Here is a 14,898-nt window from a genome sequence, read left to right on the forward strand (position 1 = left end):
TAGTAATAAGACATCCATCCCTCTTCTGAGACGCTTATCCTCACAAAGGTCGCGGGAGTGCGAGAGCCAATTCCAGCTGTCACCGGGCAGGAGGCAGGGTAAACCCTGAACTGGTTGGCAGCCAATCGCAGGGCAAATAGAAACAAACAACAAATCACGCTCATAATCTCATCTAGGGGCAATTTAAAGTCTCCAATTATGGGATGTGGGAGGAAAGCGGAGTGCCCGGAGAAAATTCACACGGGTAGGGGGAGAACATACAAACTCTGCAACTGGTATTGCCTGGGATTTGAACCCCGGTCCTCAGAACTATGAAGCCACCACAAGGAAGAACAGCAAATCAATATTTTGAAATGTCAATTCAAAACCTTTCGAGTATTGAGTCAAATGTCATGCAAAGCGTCTCGAGTAAACCTTCCAATCTTTATGTCGCTCCGATGAATGAACTTCTTCCTTAAAGCAATTTCGACAAAGCCGCCCTCAGGAGTGCCGCTCACCTGGTGATGACGTACGGGGTGAAGCACACCACAAAGGTGCCGATGAAGGTGCTGATCTTCTTGCTGGAGCGCTGCCTCCTTTGCTTCTGCTCGTCCAGGCACTTCTGGCGGACGCTGCGGAGGGAAAGGAAAAATCACGGGAGGAAGTCAAGGATGCTGGGAAATTGAACGACCTGGCGACATCGGGTTACAAGAGGGTACAAATTAATAACCATGACACAAATCAAAGTGTTCGTCAAAAATTGACAAAACATGCTTCTCAAAAGTACATTTCATATTTTGTAAGTCAACATTACACAGTCTTCTTGTTTTCCTGTCTGTTGTTCATATTTTTGCATTTATTTGGATTCCTTGCTGCACCTGTTGTTTTGTATTTAAGAACAGTTTTAGCAGAAGGATGCTTGCTTGACTTATTGATCGTCAGCATTGTCGCTACGTGGTACTGAAAACTTGCTTTCTGTCTGGTATTCCCAGGAAGTACTGCTGTGTTTATCATCTGTCTTCTGTTGTTCTTCCTTGTGCAGGTTCGATTCAGCTATATTATTTTTATATTCGGTATTTTTGCCTGGTCTAGGTTAGAATTCTTCCTCTGTGGTTTTGTTCGCCTCAATATATTATAGTACCTCCAAATAATCTTTGTTCGCAACCACCTTTTGTCCTCATCATTTTCCATTTCAAATTTTCATTTGTTTAGTATTTCACCCGGCGGCACGGTGGATCAGCTGGTAAAGCGTTGGCCTCACAGTTCTGAGGACTCGGGTTCGATCCCAGCCCCGGCTGTGTGGAGTTTGCATGTTGTCTCCATGCCTGCGTGGGTTGTCTCCGGGCTTTCCGGTTTCCTCCCACATCCCCAAAACATGCAACATTAATTGGACACTCTAAATTGCCCCTAGGTGTGATTGTGAGTTCAGCTGTTTGTCTCGATGTGCCCTGTAATTGGCTGGCAGCCAGATCAGGGTGTACCCCACCTCTTGCCCGTTGACAGCTGAGATAGGCTCCAGCACTCCCCACGACTCTCGTGAGGATAAGCGGCAAAGAAAATGGATGGATGGAAGTAAGAACAGAGAAATAAGACAGAATAGGGCAGACATAACAGTAAGCGGTTTATCTCATGGGAATGTAAATATGACACACAACATTGTGGCGTGATCTCATATCAGAGTCCATTGGTATGCAAATCATTTTGAACCGACCCTCGTGAGGATAGGCGGCAAATAAAATGGATGGATGGATGGATGGATAGTATTTCACCCTTGAACCTCGACCCCAGTGCCACTCTCAAAAACATCCTTGAACGTGACATCCTCGTTGACTCATGCACAACCTGTTTAATTCTTTACATTCTTTCAATTACGTATGTTATTACTCTTTGTTTTTATAAAATGCAACGTTATGGAGTGCTATTTTGCTGTTTAAAAACATTTCAATCATTTTGTTCTTTTTTTTGAGGGGGGAGGGAAAGAGCTGGAAGAAATTAATGCCATTTTCGTTCATTTCAACGGAGAGGTGATGTGAGTGCTTTGAGTTACGAGCATGGTCACGGAACAAATTGGACTCACATCTCAAAGCCAGCACGGGACAAGTTAGTTCCAAGCTTGGTCGGATGGCAGCTGAGGGTTATTTTAATCATCGATTACAGGATTGTTTTATAGCTAAATCTGTTAAAATAACTTTTTTTTTTTTTTTTTAAAAACAACCTTTATTACAAACACAGGACATCATTTTAAACTGACAGTGCAGAAAATGAACAAACATAAATTTATATTGATTCAGTTATGGTTTGGCTTGTAACGTGTCAGAATAATGTTGAGCATTGTTTTCCATAGTAAAAGCAAATGTGTTGATTTGAAATGGATTTGTAAAGTCTGCATTCACGGAGGAGTACAGACGTTAGTGTTGAGAAGGTAGTTTTTAATTGAACAATATCTCCAAACAATTAGTCGATGAATCTGATCATCGACTTCTCGGTGGGTTGACCCGTTTGAAGTGTTCTTTACCTGGGGTGGATGTCCACCAGCAGCAGCAGCGTCTGCATGGTGATCACGTCGATGCGCTTGCAGTGGAACCTGGCCACCCGGAGCACTTTCAAGTAGGTCACGCACATGGCCACCAGGGCCAGCAGGAAGCTGAGACCGTGCAGAACCAACGTGAAGACCGCGAAGTGCAGCCCGCCCCCCTTGGCCTTGGCGCAGCGCACTGTGCACGAGGCGTACAGGTGGTGGTAGCCCACCCAGGAGCGGCCGGAGGCGGCGGCGGAGAAGCACAGCGAGTGCGCCCAGGTGTAGCCCAGCGCCGCCACCGCGTCCCGGTGCCGTACCCTGGAGTGGTAGCTCAGCGGGAAGACCACCGCCACCCACCGGTCGATGCTGAGGGCCGCCATGGTCAGCATGGAGTTGGTGGTGAGGAAGGTGTCCAGGAAGCCCGCCGTCTGGCAGAGACCCCCTCCGCCGCCCCCGCGCTGCTGTTGGCCCGATGTGAGGAGCCCCGCCAGGGTGAGGGGCATGTTGGAGACGCTCTGCAACAGGTTGCAGAAGGTCAGGTTGAGGATGAAGAGAGCGGGGGCTTGTTTGCGGATCTCCGGGTTGTGCACGAAGCAGATCAGCACCAGGAGGTTGGACAGCAGCGACACCGCGATGATCGCCAGCAGCAACGCGGCGCACGCGACGTCCACCGCCAGCATGCTTGCTTGCTGCTGCCGCCTCCTTACGCAACCGCTCTTTCCTTAAACGCGCCCATAGTCGTCCAAACCTTGCCGAGGGTTCCCATAGACGCAATACGGCACTCACTGAACTCCCGGGAATGTTTTTTTTCTTCTTCCAAATAATAACAACAATAAAATTTCCCCGAGGTTTAACTGGATCCGGCTGGCTCATGCGCAAATACGCATCGACACGAAAAGCATCCTCAGAAGAATAAATAAATAAATAATAAATAAATAAATAAAAAGTACTCCAAGCTCGTCTTTCTGTGAGTGAGTGAGTGAGTGAGTGCGCGAGCGAGCGAGTGTGTCATCCCTCCGTGTTTAAAAATAGACCCATTTGCCTCACTTGGGGAGAAAAAAATAGCAGACGCACGATTGTGAGGCTGCAGGCTGATGTCACCCAATCACTAGCACAGTGGTGATCGATTGAGGTGTACTTTTCCGACTTTTCTTTTTGTTTTTCTTTTTCTTTTTTTTATTTACCACACCAAAACAATTATTTAAATAACACGTCGTTGCGCAACGGATGAAGGAAATGAAATGTTCATGTGCTCACGTTGTCCGCAAGCAATGTAAAAATACATTGCAATGTGGAAAAAAAAAATGCCCGATGGAAATATTTAAACATTGAAAATGAAAAACAAAACACGATGTGAAACTGAATCATTCAAAATGAAGCTGTAAAATTGAATAGATTGTGAAAGAAAAACAATGAATACAAATATTCTTGAATGTTCCCGCAACCCTTGTGAGGATAAGCGCTCACAAAATGGATGGATGGATTCTTGATAATCGCTAATAAATCTCATTTTTAATTTTACTTGATTATTTATTTTAACATTCTATGTACTTTTATTATTATTTATTCAATTATTTATCTTCAGTCAACTAACATTTTTATTTTTATTTAATGTTTTTTTTTTAAACAAAACCTTATTTTTTGATCATTAATGTGATTTCTGTGGTAGTGTATTTTTGTCCATTATTTCAGTAGCGCTCTCATAATTCTAAACACTCATCTCATCTTTCCTCACTGAAATTAATGAAAATTCCATTCATCCATACCATCCCCCCAAAAAAAACACAGACAAAAAATGTATACCAAAAAATAGCTTCCAAAAAATGACTTTATAATACATACAGTATAGTAATAATATCATTAAATATAAAGGATTAAACCGTACGTACATCATGATTTCATGCTTCAATGCCCATTGAAATGTGCTCTGAGTTTCACAACTAAGTGACTCAATATTTCATGCTCCTGGCATCCTGCCCAGGCTGGGCGTGGCCAGCCAATTAGTCGGCACACACCTGCCCCTTGTTTCGGCTGATTACGCCCGGTACTTATAGGACCCGGTGACGACTGGTCCTGCCCCGTTCCAGCAACCCTGTATTGCTGATCGTATTCCTGTCCGTACAGAACTCCGCCTCTTCTCCGACTGACCCCGTCAGCCTGACTCCTTTGAGACTTCTACCTTCGTTGATCGATCTCACGTGTACCGACTCCTGCCTGCCCGCTGATCTGCTCTCTACGCCCGACGTCCTGATTACCGCTGCTATACCTGACTGCCAGCCCAATCCCCGACCTTGGATTAATAAATGTTTTTCCCGAATTACCTCTGCGTCTCCCGATTCCTGCATTTGGGTCCATCCTCCGTTCCGATGGGTCGTGACACGCTAAGTTGCAGTTAGTCTTTTTTTTCTGAGGACATTTAATATCATATATTCCTGTGAGTTTTGTTATTTTGTCTGTCTACATGTGTTGCTGCCTTACCTATATTTAAACATCCGTTCCAAAGGTGAAGTTACATGTTGCTCTTCTCTAGCCACAGTTATATACTATGGTATGTTTATGCGGCGGCACGGTGGACCAGCCGGTAAAGTGTTTGCCTCACATTTCTCAGGACCTGGGTTCGATCCCAGCTCTTCCATTGTGGAGTTTGCATGTTCTCGCCTAGCCTGCGTGGGTTTTCTACGGGCACTCCGGTTTCCTCCCACATCCCAAAATCATGCAAGATTAATTGGACACTCTAAATTGCCCGTAGGTGTGATTGTGAGTGCGGCTGTTTGTCTCTATGTGCCCTGCGATTGGCTGGCAACCAGTTCAGGGTGTACCCCGCCTCCTGCCTGTTGACAGCTGGGATAGGCTCCAGCACTCCTTCCGACCCTCGTGAGGATAAGCGGCAAATAAAATGGATGGATAGTTTAAATGATTTTGTTTCCTAATGTTCCAGGATGTTCCTAGTAAGTAAAGAACAGCAGGCTGCCCATCCCAGAGCACCTTGGACTTGAAAAAGTGTCTAAAAATGGACCCCAAAAATGTGTGGATCCTGAGGGCCCAGAAATGTGATTTTGGAACAATTGCACAAATGAAAAAAAAAATAAATCCAGTGGTAAGTGAGATTTTTATGCTCTTTTAAGTTGACACTGGTGTTGGATCCAGGCATACAAGAATGGAAAAGGATCCCTGGCAGAAAGTCCCAAACCCAACTTTTGGGTAACAAATGGCTGAAGGTGCCCCCCGCAACCTAAATTGCCCGTAGGTGTGATTGTGAGTGTGGCTGTTTGTCTCCATATGCCCTCTGATTGGCTGGCAACCAGTTCAGGGTGTACCCCGCCTCCTGCCTGTTGACAGCTGGGATAGTCTCCAGCACTCACTGCGACCATTGTGAGGATAAGCATCTCAGAAAATGGATGGGTGGTATGCTTATGCTTTGTTTTTTTGTTTTTTTTTTTCATCCATCTCGGCCCATCTAAAAACAGAACCTCAGAAGAAATGTTACACCCCCAACCCTAAAAAAAAGTACAAAAACACATTGGTGCATCATAAATTTAGTTTCACTCTCAAGAGGACGTCGGGGAAAAATGTTCCCTAGCCCCGCACTTACCAAATATGGTTCCTGGCAGTGTATAAAGGGTTAAAATGCCTCAATGCTCGAGCTCAAACCGCGACTCCATCTCAATGGGACAGAACCCATTAATGTTGTCTCAAGTGTCACTTTTAATTTATCATAGACTTCTGCATCCAGTGCGTTGGTGGCGCAGCCTTTGGCATTGGCAGTATATCTCGCGTATAGTAGTTGAGGTGTGTGTGTGTGTGTGAGAGAGACGCATGGTGATGGCGGACATGGTGTGTTTTCACAGCCTTGTGATAGCTTGTGTGGGTGTTTGCCAGCAACACCCGAGCACATGTGGCCATGGCGACCAACTTTGCTCAAGCTCTCTGCATCGTGTACATTTTGTTTCATAAGGAATCACATTGCAGCCACCATCAAACGCTCACGTGGTCTTCTCCTCGTCCCTTGCGTCACAGCAGTCTAAAGTAGAAATGGTTATTTCTGTGGCTCAGAGAAGTATGTTCATTAATGGAGAACAGTGGGCGGTTAAAGGTCAAGTGTCATCCCTATAAACATTCTAAAATAGATATTGTAATGAAAAATACACATAACATTACTCACTTCAATGTCCATACGAGAAAATAAATTCTTTTGAAGCCAAGAATGACCACTGAAGATGTAGGTAATCTATTTTTACAGACTAGCGTGTGTCCATGTGAGCCCTGCTGATCGAACACGGTCATTATGTTGGCCGAACCTTGATGTTTAATTAGAATCCCGCACTGAGAACTGATTAGTTTCATTTCATTTCAATCCCGGAACTAATCAAATCCAAATGATTTTTTTTTTTTTTTTGTAAAATGATTCCAACTTGCTCTCTCAAGCATCCTAATGGAAGTGTACTTTTGCGATCATTTGTGTCAGTGTTAAAAGCACGCATGATCTTTTTTTCCACACACTTTTCATACTGTCCACTTGCTACGATTAAAGCGTATAGTCATGAAGTTCAGCTGTCCAGACACCAGTTCATTATCATGCATGACAAATTTGCAATAGAAAATGCTTAATTATATATTTTTTGTACCTATGCCATGCATAGGCATGTGGGTCCTGGAGCCAGTAGTACTGTATTGGATCAGGTGCATTCTGCCAGAAGCACACGTCTGAAACTGCGTGCCTGCGGAAATGCTAAGCTACAAAGGTCAAATTCGTCATTCCAGTGTATGTGGACAGAAAGAAATCTGAAAGAACAAAGATGCAGTGTGCTACATACGGTTTCACACAACTGCGTGCAATCACAAGGGACCTGGGAATCATTTTTTACAGAAAAAAAAAACCAGCTATTTTTTTTCTTTTTTGGGGGGGATATTTACTGGTAGCACACGATTTTGTGTCAACAAAAAAGTAAACGTCGTAAAAAAAAATTAAAAAGAAATGAGCAAGTAGAGACTGAATTTCATTCTCCATTGTCTATGATGGGAACGTCGACCTTTCCAACATGGCCGCCATGTCAGCACCTCCGTTCTCTCAACTGCCACAATGCGTATCCTGTAGTTTTCACCTGTACCAAATGACCAATCAAATTGTCTTGTAACGATGACGTAATTTATACTTCGTCACCTGTCGTTTAACTCGCCGACTCGCAGGTGTCCTGACGCCATCGTGTTATTATAATAACAATGAGCATTTTCAAGGATAAAAAATATAATTTTCTGTCCACGAACCTCAAGCTGGTGGCACAACGGTGAGAAATATTTCACTTCTATCTTCTTTGAGTCAGTTGAGACACTTTTGAGATTGCTTCAAATTCAATCCGATTATTTACGTAACAGAGTCAATTTGCAGCCCCCCCCCTCCATAAATTGATTACAGTTAGTGATTTGGTCCGTAACATGTCAAAGTATGATTAAAAATGTTGAATATCGTTTCCCAAAATGAAATTGGTGTTTGCTGAAACACTATTAGTCTGCTTTCAGGTAAGACTACAGAAATCGGCGAATACTTGCTGTTGCTCGATTACCGAAATAGTTGTCGATTAAAATGATTGATTCGTTGTCAATTAATCAACACTTGTAGTCATGTCCCATTGGTTACCTAGTGTTCTTTATGTCCTACTATGCCCCATATGATTCATTATTTTGGCCCATCACGTCCTGTGTTGTCCCCTAAATTCTCCAATTTCCATTTTGTCCTATACTGTCCCATAATGTTTCATATTATGTCCTAGTCTGTTGTTATTGTCTCTTTATTCTGTCCCCTTCCATCCCATAATGCCTCATATTGTGACTCATCATGTCCCATTTTGTTCCAATTTCCCATAATGTCATGTGCACGTTTAAATGGTTAAGGTATTAGTTTTATTGTTCATATTATGACATATAAAATACCATTTGTATCATACTTCAAATGGTTATTTGAACGTGGATGCCAAGTACTATTTTTATTTTATACTTCTATGGTTTGGATCAGTGGGTAAAACATTGGCCTCACAGTTCTGGAGGACCCGAGTTCGATCCCGGCCCCGCCTGTGTGGAGTTTGCATGTTCTCCCCGTGCCTGCGTGGGTTTTCTCCGGGTGGGCACTCCGGTTTCCTCCCACATCCCAAAAACATGCAACATTAAATTGGACACTCTAAATTGCTCGTAGGTGTGATTGCGAGTGCGACAGTTCGTTTCGATGTGGTCTGCGATTGGCTAGCAACCAGTTCAGGGTGTACCCTGCCTCCTGCCCGTTGACAGTCGGGATGTGCTCCGGTGCTCACCGCGACCCTTGTGAGGATAAGCGGCAAAGAAAATGGATGGATTTTAAGCTTTTGTGGTAACAGTTTGAATAATTGTGTGTGTGTGTGTGTCTGTGTGTGTGTATTTACACTGAGGTATTTAGTGGGCAGCACGGTAGACAGCTGGTAAAGCATTGGCCTCACAGTTATGGAGGACCCGAGTTCGATCCCGGCCCCGCCTGTGTGGAGTTTGCATGTTCTCCCCGTGCCTGCGTGGGTTTTCTCCGGGTGGGCACTCCGGTTTCCTCCCACATCCCAAAAACATGCAACATTAAATTGAACACTCTAAATTGCTCGTAGGTGGGATTGTGAGTGCGACAGTTCGTTTCGATGTGGTCTGTGATTGGCTGCCAACCAGTTCAGGGTGTACTCAGCCTCCTGCCCGTTGACAGCTAAGATAGGCTCCAGCACTCCCCACGGCCCTTGTGAGGATAAGTGGCAAAAGAAAATGGATGGTATTTAGTGCGCTGGAAGATCCTGGAAGTGTTTGAATTTGACTTTAGAAAAGGTTTATAAATACCGCAGTAGTTGTAGCACTAAATATGGATGATTCATAACGGTTTATCTGCCAGAAGGCTTCTCAGTCGTAGCTTTGCAAGTATATTGTGTGCTTCAGCATCTGTATCACGATGGCTTTTTCTGAAAAAGCCAGAAATGTAAATTCTCGTCTAGGAACGAGGAACAAGTTAGTCAGCGAAATGTCCTTGTGTGTCGGAGCCAAACAAACGCATTAGCAGAGAGCGAGCGGTCGTGGATGACTCACGCCCGTGGCTCAATGAAAACACGCCTGGTTGCAGACCCAACTGGCTGTCGTCTCTTATTATTATGTGTGCCTTGCTGATTGCTTGCGCGGATCTCTCACATCTGTAGGCTGAGCTTTACGTGCGCATACATACGCCGTCCGTGTGCTTGCCGATTCCCGAGTTCAAATATCAGCCCGCGTAGTGGCGCACACGACTCCGCTCGTAAACATGCCCGCGTGTTTCTGCATATTATTCTCCGGAGGGGATGTCGCGAATGCGCAGCCAGTGAAGGGCGAACGCCAGCCGAAAGTGGATTTATGTAACTCAATTTATTTGTTGGTTTTGGCAAGGAATGAGAAAATGCAACAGCAGGTCTTGTTTGCTCATATTACGGTGGAATCTCCAATGTCAAACACCCCAAAAGTCGCAGAAACAAAACATTTGGAAAACTATTCTTTTTATATGCTATACCAACTACACAGAAAATTTATGTCCAGAATTGGCCCAAAATTGAATTCTCGCAAGATACTTTTGTCACTATTAAGCCGCATGACCAAAACAGGATGTTTTGACGATGCATGCAAAAATTGTGGCCAGTGCGTGGTTGTGCACACTATTGTAAAGAAAAATCTATCCATCCATTTTCTTAGCCGCTTATCCTCACGAGGGTTGCGGGAGTGCTGTCAACGGGCATTGCCAGCCAATCGCAGGGCACATCGAGACAAACCGCCGCACTCGCAATCACACCTAGGGGCGATTTATCCATCTATCCATTTTCTTAGTCACTTATCCTCACAAAGGTTGCGGTAGTGCCGGAGCCTATCCGAGCTGTCAACGGGCAGGAGGTGGCGTACACTCTGAACTTATTGCCAGCATATTGCAGGGCACATGGAGACAAACTGCCGCACTCACAATCACACCTAGGGGCAATTTATCCATCCATACACCCATCCCTCATTTTCTTGGCTGCTTATCCTCACAAGGGTTGCGGGAGTGCTGGAGCCTATCCGAGCTGTCAACGGGCAGGAGTTGAGGTAAACCCTGAACTGGTTGCCAGCTAATCGAGGCATTTTAGAGTCTGTAATTAATGTCCAATTAATGTTGCATGTTTTTGGGAAGTGGGAGGAAACTGGAGTGCCTGGAGAAAACCCACGCAGGCATGGGGAGAAGGCAGGTCCGGGATCAAACCCAGGACCTCAGAACTGTGAGGCCGAAGCTTTCCACTTTTGCCGCCTGGGGAAAAAATAACTAAACAATGTGTTTCGCCCAATTTATACGCTTTTCTGCTGCTATCAGGGAACACTTGGTGAACGCTATTTTGTGCCGCAAGGGCTACCCACCAGCTACATCTAGCTAGCTTAAGCAGCTAAACGCGATACGGAAACGCGCAGGTGAAAGGTCGGGTTTGGTGTCAACGCAGCATAAATCACCCACAGTGTACGTCTGCTGAGAGCAGGAACCTGTAATGTTAAGTCTAGAATTCATATTATTAATATAAGGTAACATTTTATCAGTTCCACAGTGGGGGCATTTGCATCGTTTCAACAGCAATAGTGAATCGTCCAGGAAATGGCATGCAGGAGAAGACATTTTTCCATGAAGTATTGCACAAAAATAGAAACCTAAACTAATGTCCATGCACAAACTATCCAATCCAGTCGATCAGCAATGTTGTTTGTGTGCAAAATATGAGGCAAATTTATAATTCTTACTTTTGAGGGCTGATTCCACTGATTGAATAGACTTGCTTTCTTTGTTTGCTCTGGTAGGAAACAGAAGTGCTCAAGGCTATTTAATCCATTGACAGAGGTTTGTTCCCCCCCCCCCCCCCCACAATGACACTTTGCAATCTTATGTGCTTTGAAAAATTAGAAATACTGAAGTGATAATTTATTGATTGTAATTGCAGAGTCACGATTGTGTTGCACAGTTGAAAGAATTTGGGGAAAAATATATCCTCTACATAATATACTGCAACATATCTCCCACAGAAATGGTCTAGACATAATTTTAAGAATATTTCTATAGCTTGAGATGTGCACTCACAGTCAGTAATGTAATTTTCATAATAATTAATTTCAGTGTTTTGGTTTTCAGCTTTGGGTTCTTCATTTTCTGCTTTCAGTTTCAGGCAAGAATATTCATTTCGATGCTTCCCGAGTTAGAACTTTGACACTAATCAAAGTGGATCCAAACACCCGTCTTCAAATGTCAGGATGTTGTCGAACTTGGGCTGGTGATATTTTGAAATGTACATAATTCTCCCGTCCGTGACTCAGGCTCCAGTTCCAGCTGAACGTGGTTCGATTCACATTTGGTAAACAGTGATGAAAAAGATGGGGGGTAAAAAAAAAACACGTTTTTTTTTTAGGAAACAGGAACACATTTGATGACATTTCAAAGGAAACAAAATGTTAAATATTTTTGTTTTTTAAGAAATGTGGGCCAATATATTTTCATCTTATTTTTTTAGGCTCACAAGGATCTCATTTTCAATTGTAAGGCCAATGATGTAAAACAACCGTTCCCGTTGTTTTCATCCCTTGTGGTATTTATTTACTTCTCCTGAAACTGTACAAACTTTAAAACAAAAATTCACACACCCCAGCATCAACTTGCACCCACTACCACAGAAATAATAGCAATACAGTACATTGGATGCTTTAAGCTTTAAGGTGAATACTTTTGATCCAATGCTGCCCTCTAGTGGACATGAGTGAATTAAACACACTAGGATTTAGGGATTTGAACCAGAAGTCACTCACACGCCTCACAGGCAGCGTGGGATTGATTCCCACTCAGTGATGGTGTCTATGAGCCCTCTGGCTGACTTGCGACCAGTTCAGGGTGTAGTCCGCCTTTCGTCCAATGTTAGCCGGGAAAGGCTCTGGCACACCCGTGACCCTTGTGAGGATAAGCGGCTTGGAAAATGGACATGGACATGCATTTGAACCACTTCGTAGTCTCGTATTCCTTGAAAACGACAACTGCCATGCCTCCATGTCACACTTGTTAAATTTATTTCCGATTATTTTCCAAACCATATTTGTGTAGGTTGTGGATGTGTTTTGTCTTCCTTATCAAGCAAACGTTTTTTTTTTATTTGTAATATTACATTTCGGCGGCACGGTGGATCGCCAGGAAAGCATTGACCTCACAGTTCTGAGGTCCCGGGTTCAATCTCGGACCCGCCTGTGTGGAGTTTGCATGTTCTCCCCGTGCCTCTGTGGCTTTTCTCCGGGCACTCCAGTTTCCTCCCACATCCCAAAAACATGCAACATTAATTGGACACTCTAAATTGCCCATAGGTGTGATTGTGAGTGTGGCTGTTTGTGTCCATGTGCCCTGTGATTGGCTGGCAACCAGTTCAGGCTGTATCCCGCCTCCTTCCCTTTGACAGCTGGGATAGGCTCCATCACTCCTGCGACCCTTGTGAGGATAAGCGGCAAAGAAAATGGCTGGATATTACATTTCCTTTCCCAGTTTTACTCTTGTTAAATATTATTTTTATTGTAATATTCTGACTGTATTTTGTATTGTCATAGTTTTATAGCAAAGTTTTATCCTATAGTTATTTTTTTTTTTAGTTGTATTTTTTTTTTTTTTTTTTAAGAACTTGATTCTCTTTTTGCTCGCACAAATGACATAAAGCTTGAGGTTTCTGATTTAATTCAAGGCCAACCATCTACAAACTCCAAAGGCCTCCGCCTCTCACTCTGCCCTTCACACGTGCGGTATTTGGGGTCAAAACCACGATACCCCGACCCCGATTGCCTTCCCCCTTTAATGGGATTTTTAGCGCACTGCCGATGGCGTTAAATAGACAGCCGGGGCTTTTATACCTCCTGAATAGACATATTAGCAGGTAATGTCCTTAAAGAGGATTAGCGGATGGAAAGAAAGCGCCAAAGGGACGGCGTAGCATAAATTAGACAGGTGATAGCAGGAATGACAGTGGAGCTTTATGCTGCTTTGGGCGGCCTCCGGCTACGCACTGGGGATTAGCGGCCATTGTGGATTCTCCGCTATCTTGAGTCATCAAAATACATAAAAAAGGTGTATCATTATACTGTACCTTCCTTCCAAACCTCAGCACGACTCATAATTTATTCAATATGGAGCTGAGACGTGCATGTGAGGTTGTCAAGGTCAAAAAGTGATCAATGCGGCTCTGATCTCCGCGTGGTTAACTTATTTCAGTTCAGAGGGTCGAGGTCAAGAGCTCCAAACAAACAACAAAAGTCATTGTTTATTTTGTTCAGCGGTTAATCTTCTTACTCCCTAAGTACCTTCCGAAATAGGGGAAGGCAACCTTTGATGATGTAGAAATGGAAAAGCTGTTAAAATAGTTGTGATAGCAAGATGAAGGAGAACTGTTGTGGGGTGAACTGAAATATTGTAGGGTGTGAAACATTGATAACAGAACAAAAACTGAATGATAGGATCGAGGTTTACAGTTGTTGTAAAATGTCTCCAATCAGTTGTGAATTTTCTCATTAAGAATGCGAACATTGAACATTTTCAAGTGAGACTGATTTAAATCAGTTGAGAAACTGTTTATTTCTTTCAATTCCTGTATTTATTTGAAAGCATTTTGTTGTTGTGGGAAATGTGAAATGATGAGATATAAAAAGAGGAAATTTGCACTTTTCAGAAAAAGTTCCGTCATGGCCTGACCAGTTTGTCGTTGGAATGTTTCTATAAATTTATGCTCTTCAGGATGTATAAAGTTGCCTTCTGTATTAATGGTGGGCAAAACCAAAAATTAATGACGTGTAAAAGATTGTGATCATTTGGTATCAATTGTTGATTTCCCTGCGCCTTGAAGCTTGCACCCATCCTTCCATCTTCTTTGCTGCAAAATAGTGGTGCTCAATTTGTTCAAGGAAGTCAGGCTGCTTTTAGGCTACACACCTCAACTGAATGGAAAAATATTATATTTCCAAAAGTAAGATCCTTTAAAGGTCAAGTGTCATGCCTATAAATATTGTAATGAAAAATACACATAACATTATCCACTTCAATCTCCGTACGAAAAAATAAATATGAGCGGAGAGCGCGTCATCCATACGCAGAGTTGCGGAAGTCTCAAACGACATCCAAGCGGTAGCCACATTGCCTGCGTCTTCTGCTCATTACATCACACCGGGACATTCGCTATTGGAAAACACGCTGTGCTACCTACTAGGGGACACGGAAGCTTTTTTCAAAGAAGAGAACATCTCACAATCAAGTAAAGTAATCGTTTTGAGGCATATTTAGATGATATGCGCATCACTTCTAACAGACTCCCAGACAGTATGTATGACCTAGCCCGGCCGAAGCCGTGCGCCTCATT

The 14,898-nt window shown here is 43.6% G+C and overlaps 1 protein-coding gene across 1 annotated transcript; it reads right to left on the reverse strand.

Moving 5' to 3' along the window:
* Positions 1 to 493: 493 nt before the first annotated feature.
* Positions 494 to 3,195, reverse strand: LOC133509845 (G-protein coupled receptor 26-like). The gene is made up of 2 exons (XM_061837252.1): positions 2,495 to 3,195; positions 494 to 611 (listed from the first exon to the last, which is right to left on the reverse strand). Exons 1-2 carry the CDS (start codon positions 3,175 to 3,177, stop codon positions 494 to 496), a joined length of 801 nt encoding a protein of 266 aa, XP_061693236.1. The 5' UTR covers positions 3,178 to 3,195.
* Between the last annotated feature and the right edge of the window lie 11,703 nt (positions 3,196 to 14,898).

The sequence above is a fragment of the Syngnathoides biaculeatus genome, chromosome 12 (assembly GCF_019802595.1).
Source record: "Syngnathoides biaculeatus isolate LvHL_M chromosome 12, ASM1980259v1, whole genome shotgun sequence".
NCBI classification, from domain to species: Eukaryota; Metazoa; Chordata; class Actinopteri; order Syngnathiformes; family Syngnathidae; genus Syngnathoides; species Syngnathoides biaculeatus.

Bases quoted from the DNA above. Each gene is read 5' to 3' on its own strand.
- LOC133509845 (XM_061837252.1), bottom strand. From the start codon at position 3,177: ATGCTGGCGGTGGACGTCGCGTGCGCCGCGTTGCTGCTGGCGATCATC. The intron at 612-2,494 runs GTAAAGAACACT...TTCCCTCCGCAG, and splicing joins CTGGTGGACATCCACCCCAG to CGTCCGCCAGAAGTGCCTGG.